Here is a 7,995-nt window from a genome sequence, read left to right on the forward strand (position 1 = left end):
TCAATGATACTGAATACACTTTTGAATTAAATGTAATAAATTTAATTGCTAATAGATAAAGAAGATTATAGTTTCCTTTTATAAAGTTGTGTCAAACACTGTTATATGCGCAACTTAATTATAAATAAGATTTTTAACCTACGGGCATTTTGATTCAAACCTTTTATCGTCCGTTACGTCGACTAAACCTGCGTCCTACACATTAAGTCGATTTCACTGACGTCAGAGTGATTCCAACATTGTCTCGTTCTCATCAAGTCATTTTAATCGACATCGGTACTCGTGTACTTTGCATTTATATTGCATACACGTGTGCGTAATCAGAAGGCGATGCATAGCCACTTATGTGATATATTAGAGTATCAGGAAAGCTGCGATTCGAAAGACACGAAATTGCCAAGGACAGATAAGAATGGATCGACTAGTTTCGTCACCGTTGATACTTTTGCGCGTGTCGAATATAAGTCTCGTCTCAGCCATTTGCCAGTATGCGCGTGTTTACGTGGTAGTGAATCATTTCCAAATGTGTCAACCTTACGGGACTTCACGTTGTTTCATAAAAATCCGCGGTACAGCGAGTTTTCTCGCGTCGCGTTCAAACAAGCCGCGGTAACATTATCTTAAGATTTCGCCCGGTTATCAAACAAAGGTACGATGCATGGAAAATTATGCATACTTATATGAATAATAACATGATACCTTAGCAGATTTGTTCTGAGGAAGTGTTCGCGATATTTCTCGGTGATAAGTATTGCTTCCGAAATCGAGTTTCGTCTGATTCTAAAACAAATGACCCGATCCGTATAACAGTTCAGATATTGACAGATCGATTGACATAACTGAAAAAATTCGTTTCGATTCGATTGTAGTAGCGTACACACACACAAACGTATATATATATATGAAACATTGATTGCACGCGCTCTCTTGTTTGGCGCGCAGCACCAACCGATCGCTCTGAACTGATTTGTCACGTGCAGTGAACAAAGAAAACATGAAATTTATAAAATCTCTCGGCGTAAACTAATACGTGTCTACGTAAAATTACATAATGATGTAGTACATACGCCGACACAAACACACTACAAACAATGCTGGTTTAATCTTTTCTATTTGACTGCTCAGGTTTAAAGTTCACTCGATCTGACTTATCGTTCGTTAAACGAGATTATTATAATGGTTTCATTGATGATTAATGTCGTTTGTATTTCAGAGACAGCCAGAAAAATGCGCATTATCTTTGTCAAATTTCGGGAAGTGTCACAAAAATATCCCATTGTAAGAGGAATGGCATCTTATACCCTAATATGGCCAACTGGATGTTTGGTACAGCAAAAACTAGTTGGAAAAGATGAATTAAATTACGGGCAGGCATTGAGATTTAGTTTGTATGGTGGGTTTTTTGTAGCCCCAACACTTTATTGTTGGTTAAGATGCTCTTCGTACTTTTGGCCGAAGTCAGATCTGAAGTCTGCTCTCACCAAAGTATATTATTAAATAGAAATTGAAGCAATTCATCTAACCGAGATGTAACATTCATATTTGTAATTTATCTTACAGGCCCTAATAGAACAAGTAACTTATAGCCCTGCCGCAATGTGCTGCTTCTTTTTTGGCATGAACATGCTCGAAATGAAACCAATTACCGAATGCTTTGAAGAAGTTAAACAAAAATTCTGGCCTACTTATAAAGTAGAATACATACAGATATATACATATATAAATATTACTAGTGCTACAAATATGAAGTATATTTAAGAAAAATATTATTTTCCAGGTCGGTGTTTGTGTCTGGCCTGTCTTGCAAACAGTCAACTTCATCTTTGTCCCAGAACATAACAGAGTAGTCTACGTAAGTTTTTGCAGCTTTATGTGGACATCTTTCCTTGCCTACATGAAATCTAGAGAAACTAGGAATAAGCTAAAAGATCCAACGAAAGACAATAATCCAAAACATAAAAGTCATTTTGAAAATAATGTAAATATCGAATCTGCTAATCAAGTAGAGGATAAAAATAAAAAGGCATCTATTATACGATGAAGTTTGTATAAAAATTATTTTAGTTCAATTGATTAATTTATATGAATATATATAGAGTAATATATATCACAACAAGGATAATTACAATGCCTGTTGTATACAGTACAAAATAAATTGAAAAAATGTATATGTATATATTATGCGTAGATGTGGATTAGATAATAGTATTAAAATAGGTGCAATATAAAATTGACGACTGTTCAAGACCATGAAAGTGTATTAAAAAGTTTGTTGTTAAATTTCTGGATAGTATTTATTATCTATGTATATATATCTGATAATTTATATAATATTTATTCCTAATAAATGAATTCTTGTTATACTTTGTTATTTAATCGATCATATCCTTTAAAGTTTTCATGCTCACATTTTGAAATCTAATCTTGGCTTGATTAGATTTTCAAATTAAGACGCGTACCATTATCTTATCGATTAGTTCTCTTATCGATCTTGTTTAGCACATTGAACATGGCCGCGTCCATGATTAGAAGTTTGAATTATACTGAACTGTCAAATAGTGGTCAATAATATTGTATATAAATTATTTGAGTTAGAAATATATTATTGTCCGTGCATATTTTTGAAAGTATGCAGTACTAGGCGCGTGGGAAGTATTTAGTCTTATTACATACGAATATAAATACCATAAATACGAGCACAGCGACATGAGGTTATACGAGTTTTTGTATACCGTGACCTGAAAGCTTGACAAATTATTGTTTTTTAAGATATTAATTCTAAACTTAAAGATATGGCTCGTTCATCGGTATCAGCGCAATGTGATTTAATGGCATCGTATATGGACGGGATTCACGTTAAAATCGCAGAGGCCTATAAACCACCAAGAAAAATATGTTTACCTGCTGCTTGTAATAATAAATTACTGGACGTGACAAAATTAACGTATGACTTTAGCTTAGAACGATCGGTACTTGAGAAGGTCGGATACTATTTTATTTCTAATCTACAAATTTGTATTTTATTATAAATTTAAGTGAGTTATAATTTGTAACTATAGATGACAGAATGGCGTAATGTTAGACAAGCAAATAGCAAAGCACGGCAAGCGCGATTGGAAGAGAAAAGAAGAAAAGAAAAGAAAGAATCCTCACCGCCACCACCACCTCCATTGCCCGATGTTACAAAGCCTATAAATGCACCTGTGCCTGAAACAACAATTCTTACTCCACAGCCTTTATCTCCACCTGCCAATGATCTTCAAGATCATGTAAAAACAAATGGTCTTGACTATGCTGATTTTGATAACGATACAAGTAGCCCGTTTGACAATATGGAATTAAAATCAATCAATGAGATGGAAGAACTTGCTCAGGTCAATAAATTATCTTTTAATGCAAATTGATTAATGAATCATGAACTCAACACATTAACATATCTTCTGTTTCTACTTTAGGTATTACAGCCTACATCTCAATGGGTGCCACTGGCGAAACTGGAGAATATATTAAATGACTTGACTGTTAATGATCAATCAGAAATTCAAATGCAAGAGAAGAATGATAGCGTTAAAAATGAAATGATTAATCAAGAAGAAAATAATAAACAAGAAAATATTAAACATCGCAGCGTATCTGCGATTGTACAAGAACTCCAAAGAGATTTGAAAAGACCTATAATGAAGGTAATATTTCTATAAAACGGGGCATAGTGTTTGATAAGTCTGATTCTTCTGTTACTCATGATAGGATTGGAAATCTTGGCCAAATTTAGAAAGTCCTGATACTAGCTCTCATGAAACTTTGAAACAGGGAGAATCAGTGGTAACAAATCAAGTAGCGAACGTACTATCGGATTTAACAGAGGAGGATAAAAAGTTGGCTCGTCATTTGAACGATATGGGATTTCCTTTATCGAGAGCCGCTCGTGCTATACGTGAGTTAGGCGGTCAAGATAATAAAAAAATTGTGGAATATTTATTAACTGTCCAGTCTCTAGAGGAAATAGGGATTTCTGGAGAGGATGCAGAGAAAGCTCTTACCCTTACAGAATATAATCAAGGAAAAGCGAAAACCTATTGTGAAAATTTACGCACTTTACGAGACTTAGGTTTCCCTGAAGCAGAGGCATCTGCCGCACTTTTAAAGTGTGATATTGATCGCGACAGAGCTTTAGATCTTCTAATATCTTGAACGTAGAATTATATTTATGATAATTATTATTAATGTGGTCTAAACAAATTTTTTATTGTATGAGAGTTATAAATTTGCTAAGTATGTATAAATAAACATTTTTAATCATGAAATGTTTTTTTAAGAGTATAATAAAATGATTAGTTTATTTGATGAAAATTAAAAACGTTAGCCATCGTAAGAAAAAGTAAAATATGCATAACTAAATATTTTGATAGTAACGTTAGGTAAATGTTTATGGGAAATATTCAAAATTTAATTTAAAGACATTAAACTCTTTTATTTTACTATTTACAGAATTTTTTAAAACAAAATATAGTTAATTTATACAATGCCATTTGTATCTCACTGTCATGTTGGATTCTTTAGAAAATTCGAAAGCACATCTGCAAAATTAAAATGGGTCTAACATTAAATATGAACCAACAGTTAATATTTGCCTTACCTTTTACAGCAGCATAATGCAACTGTTGTTATAGACTCTATATAATGACTAACTCCAACAATAATCCAAGCTTCTGCGAAGATTGGCTGTTGACATCGAGAATTTACGCAAATGCTAGCTGGGCCATTTGTGAACAAGTTACATGAAGCATAATTAATAGAATGCATTGTAAAATCAAGTTTATGGCAGTTCTTTGTCGCGATTTGTTCATATTGAACATTGATATTTATAGGTGATACAGAAATATTAAGTGTATGTTTATACCTGAAATTCAAAGGATCTATGGTCACAGGACCAAAGGATATTGAGCAGTTACTAAGAATATTCTAAGCAAAGAAGGTATTTTTGAGTACCTTTCGGTATAAATTTTTCTCAATGCTAATTCCCACAAAGAAACAACAGTATTTTCTTCTACGTTATAAACTTTCAGTAGCTGACGTGGCAACTCAATTATGTAATCAGTATCCTCTTCATGCAATGCATTTATCTTTAATTTTATATTTGCATGTAACGTTGTGTCCTCGTACTGCATTCTAAAGCATCTGTGATTATTCATGTATGTATTTATATGTTCAATAACAAATATGATTTATTGTTGAGAAGTTAAGCGAAATAAAATATTACAATAGTTTTTAAAACAATGATTTTTCCTGTAGGATCATGATAGAGTTATATATTTTATATCTAGTAAGATGTGCTCACCCATATCCAGTTTATGGGAAATATTCAAAATTTAATTTAAAGACATTAAACTCTTTTATTTTACTATTTACAGAATTTTTTAAAACAAAATATAGTTAATTTATACAATGCCATTTGTATCTCACTGTCATGTTGGATTCTTTAGAAAATTCGAAAGCACATCTGCAAAATTAAAATGGGTCTAACATTAAATATGAACCAACAGTTAATATTTGCCTTACCTTTTACAGCAGCATAATGCAACTGTTGTTATAGACTCTATATAATGACTAACTCCAACAATAATCCAAGCTTCTGCGAAGATTGGCTGTTGACATCGAGAATTTACGCAAATGCTAGCTGGGCCATTTGTGAACAAGTTACATGAAGCATAATTAATAGAATGCATTGTAAAATCAAGTTTATGGCAGTTCTTTGTCGCGATTTGTTCATATTGAACATTGATATTTATAGGTGATACAGAAATATTAAGTGTATGTTTATACCTGAAATTCAAAGGATCTATGGTCACAGGACCAAAGGATATTGAGCAGTTACTAAGAATATTCTAAGCAAAGAAGGTATTTTTGAGTACCTTTCGGTATAAATTTTTCTCAATGCTAATTCCCACAAAGAAACAACAGTATTTTCTTCTACGTTATAAACTTTCAGTAGCTGACGTGGCAACTCAATTATGTAATCAGTATCCTCTTCATGCAATGCATTTATCTTTAATTTTATATTTGCATGTAACGTTGTGTCCTCGTACTGCATTCTAAAGCATCTGTGATTATTCATGTATGTATTTATATGTTCAATAACAAATATGATTTATTGTTGAGAAGTTAAGCGAAATAAAATATTACAATAGTTTTTAAAACAATGATTTTTCCTGTAGGATCATGATAGAGTTATATATTTTATATCTAGTAAGATGTGCTCACCCATATCCCAAAATATTTCTATAATCTTGAGTAAGTGTATTTTGAACTTGTGAAGTTAATTGATAAAGAAGTGGAAAAGACAAATAATTTAAATACATATTTGCATCAAACCTAATGCAAGGGGATGATAGAAATCCATTCAGTGGTAAATACCTCAGCCTATGTAAAAATGATTCCATGATTATTTAAGATAAAGTTTATTTAAGATAATTTAAGATTATTTAATTGATTATTTGATGTAACAACCTGTTAGAGCACACAGAAATTGTTGACAATTGTGGTGCTAATGTCAATCTGTTTGGGAGTTCCTTGAGACAATTATTGTCTGCGTTTAATTCTTTTAATTTAGGCAAGGAACCCATCCATTCTGGCAATGCAAAAAATTTGTTTCCAGAGATTGATAAGATTTCTAAATTATGCATTTGATTCATTTCTATAAAATTGATATAAATGATCGACTTGATATAAATGAAACTTTAAAGAGGCTTTATCAGATAAGACTGTTTTGTTAGACAAACTCACCGAGCGGTAACTTTTCCAAATAATTTTGATTTAACAATAAACTTCTTAAACTAACTAAGTTTCCTATACAAGGAGGTATTTGCTTCAATTGATTAGCACTTAAGTCAAGGACTGTCAACTGAGTCATCTGACAAAGCCCTACAGGTACTTCCTTCATTAGATTTCCATAGATGTATAAATTAGTAACATTGAACAATTCCATAATCCACGGTGGTAAGGTAGTAAGCTTATTCCATTTTAAATATATTTCTTGTATGTGACCTCCATAGATCCTTATTGCTTCAGGAAATTCCGTGAGTCCACGGCAATTCCAGTGTAATATTACCTTGCTTTTGATTTCATTTACCATTTCTGTAGAATCTGAGTCCATTTGTAAATAAGTTTAATCAAAATTGTGTTCATGTATAAAATTGAAGGAGTAGATTCTGAATTTCTGAGGTTGGTTATCAACCTTCAAGATATGCTCAAAATAACTTGGCCTGCTTGAAAGATTTATATTAATAACCTATTACGTATAACAATATTATATGATTTGTAATTGTTTTCCATGTGAAACAGTATCTGTATCAATAATAAATTAATAGAATTATAAAAAAAGTTTTCATATACAAAAAGAATAAACATAATTTCTTTGAGTTTGTACATAAGTATTTTATTCATGCTGTTACAGTCATTTAATTTGATATAATAGCATTAAGCTCTATTAAGTGAGATTACGTATTTGATAATTGTTTAATGCATCTTTTAATCAAATAGTATTTGACTTCCTATTACATCATATGTTTATACTTACTGTTTCCATAACAATGATGAAATAAAGTGAACAGTAGGTAAATAATGATATGTTACTGCATAATTTATTTGATTAAATTTTATGAGACACATTGTTAAATCTGGTTAAACATGTGATTTATAAACAAGATAATCACAAGGAATTAATTAATGTGAAACATGCCTTTTAATGGTTTTATACAAATAGCCGGCTATCCGATTATTCATTATCCTTTTCCAATCTTACCGATCACTTGTTTATCATAATAATCAATACGCGTTGAACAATGTGTGTTTATACTGTTTATTTACAACAAAAACGTGTAAAAACAGCTGATAGTTCGCGACTACCAACTTGGATTTCCTTCAAAAAAATAAACCAGTTATTATAACTAGACAGTATTTACCCATATATTTATAATTGTGAGAAGTTGGTATTCC

General features: G+C 31.6%; 4 protein-coding genes across 9 annotated transcripts; 2 read left to right on the top strand and 2 right to left on the bottom strand.

The window, feature by feature from the left end:
• Window positions 1–255: 255 nt before the first annotated feature.
• Window positions 256–2,283, top strand: LOC108625671 (mpv17-like protein). Of its 3 annotated transcripts, XM_026814117.1 has the most exons (5): window positions 256–649; window positions 708–767; window positions 1,214–1,485; window positions 1,561–1,692; window positions 1,778–2,283. In XM_026814117.1, exons 3-5 carry the CDS (start codon window positions 1,228–1,230, stop codon window positions 2,039–2,041), a joined length of 654 nt encoding a protein of 217 aa, XP_026669918.1. In that variant the 5' UTR covers window positions 256–649; window positions 708–767; window positions 1,214–1,227; the 3' UTR covers window positions 2,042–2,283. The 3 variants fall into 3 exon arrangements, with proteins under 3 accessions (XP_026669918.1, XP_017881346.1, XP_017881347.1); XM_018025857.2 differs by lacking the exon at window positions 708–767; XM_018025858.2 differs by lacking the exons at window positions 256–649; window positions 708–767 and adding an exon at window positions 774–1,125.
• Window positions 2,284–2,489: 206 nt separating this feature from the next.
• On the top strand, window positions 2,490–4,270 carry LOC108625597 (uncharacterized). The gene is made up of 5 exons (XM_018025698.2): window positions 2,490–2,711; window positions 2,791–2,981; window positions 3,060–3,374; window positions 3,456–3,683; window positions 3,748–4,270. Exons 2-5 carry the CDS (start codon window positions 2,793–2,795, stop codon window positions 4,189–4,191), a joined length of 1,176 nt encoding a protein of 391 aa, XP_017881187.1. The 5' UTR covers window positions 2,490–2,711; window positions 2,791–2,792; the 3' UTR covers window positions 4,192–4,270.
• A 175-nt stretch (window positions 4,271–4,445) lies between these two features.
• LOC108625669 (uncharacterized) lies at window positions 4,446–5,316 on the bottom strand. The gene is made up of 3 exons (XM_018025855.2): window positions 4,990–5,316; window positions 4,637–4,900; window positions 4,446–4,577 (listed from the first exon to the last, which is right to left on the bottom strand). Exons 1-3 carry the CDS (start codon window positions 5,190–5,192, stop codon window positions 4,511–4,513), a joined length of 534 nt encoding a protein of 177 aa, XP_017881344.1. The 5' UTR covers window positions 5,193–5,316; the 3' UTR covers window positions 4,446–4,510.
• Window positions 5,317–5,368: 52 nt separating this feature from the next.
• Window positions 5,369–7,920, bottom strand: LOC108625668 (leucine-rich repeat-containing protein 28-like). Of its 4 annotated transcripts, none has more exons than XM_026814143.1 (7): window positions 7,739–7,920; window positions 6,784–7,143; window positions 6,508–6,694; window positions 6,262–6,420; window positions 5,913–6,101; window positions 5,560–5,823; window positions 5,369–5,500 (listed from the first exon to the last, which is right to left on the bottom strand). In XM_026814143.1, exons 2-7 carry the CDS (start codon window positions 7,130–7,132, stop codon window positions 5,434–5,436), a joined length of 1,215 nt encoding a protein of 404 aa, XP_026669944.1. In that variant the 5' UTR covers window positions 7,133–7,143; window positions 7,739–7,920; the 3' UTR covers window positions 5,369–5,433. The 4 variants fall into 4 exon arrangements, with proteins under 4 accessions (XP_026669944.1, XP_017881341.1, XP_017881340.1 ...); XM_018025852.2 differs by having other exon boundaries at window positions 7,577–7,920; XM_018025851.2 differs by having other exon boundaries at window positions 6,784–7,262; window positions 7,577–7,920.
• Between the last annotated feature and the right edge of the window lie 75 nt (window positions 7,921–7,995).

Source organism: Ceratina calcarata, unplaced genomic scaffold, assembly GCF_001652005.2.
Source record: "Ceratina calcarata isolate Rehan_Ccalc_2016 unplaced genomic scaffold, ASM165200v1 scaffold368.2, whole genome shotgun sequence".
NCBI classification, from domain to species: Eukaryota; Metazoa; Arthropoda; class Insecta; order Hymenoptera; family Apidae; genus Ceratina; species Ceratina calcarata.

Bases quoted from the DNA above. Each gene is read 5' to 3' on its own strand.
- LOC108625671 (XM_026814117.1), top strand. From the start codon at position 1,228: ATGCGCATTATCTTTGTCAAATTTCGGGAAGTGTCACAAAAATATCCC. The intron at 1,486-1,560 runs GTATATTATTAA...TTTATCTTACAG, and splicing joins TGAAGTCTGCTCTCACCAAA to GCCCTAATAGAACAAGTAAC. The intron at 1,693-1,777 runs GTAGAATACATA...ATTATTTTCCAG, and splicing joins AATTCTGGCCTACTTATAAA to GTCGGTGTTTGTGTCTGGCC.
- LOC108625597 (XM_018025698.2), top strand. From the start codon at position 2,793: ATGGCTCGTTCATCGGTATCAGCGCAATGTGATTTAATGGCATCGTAT. The intron at 3,375-3,455 runs GTCAATAAATTA...TTTCTACTTTAG, and splicing joins AGATGGAAGAACTTGCTCAG to GTATTACAGCCTACATCTCA. The intron at 3,684-3,747 runs GTAATATTTCTA...TACTCATGATAG, and splicing joins TGAAAAGACCTATAATGAAG to GATTGGAAATCTTGGCCAAA.
- LOC108625669 (XM_018025855.2), bottom strand. From the start codon at position 5,192: ATGAATAATCACAGATGCTTTAGAATGCAGTACGAGGACACAACGTTA. The intron at 4,901-4,989 runs GTACTCAAAAAT...TTTGAATTTCAG, and splicing joins AGAAAAATTTATACCGAAAG to GTATAAACATACACTTAATA. The intron at 4,578-4,636 runs GTAAGGCAAATA...TTAATTTTGCAG, and splicing joins GCATTATGCTGCTGTAAAAG to ATGTGCTTTCGAATTTTCTA.
- LOC108625668 (XM_018025851.2), bottom strand. From the start codon at position 7,153: ATGGACTCAGATTCTACAGAAATGGTAAATGAAATCAAAAGCAAGGTA. The intron at 6,102-6,261 runs GTGAGCACATCT...GAATAATCACAG, and splicing joins AGAAATATTTTGGGATATGG to ATGCTTTAGAATGCAGTACG. The intron at 5,501-5,559 runs GTAAGGCAAATA...TTAATTTTGCAG, and splicing joins GCATTATGCTGCTGTAAAAG to ATGTGCTTTCGAATTTTCTA.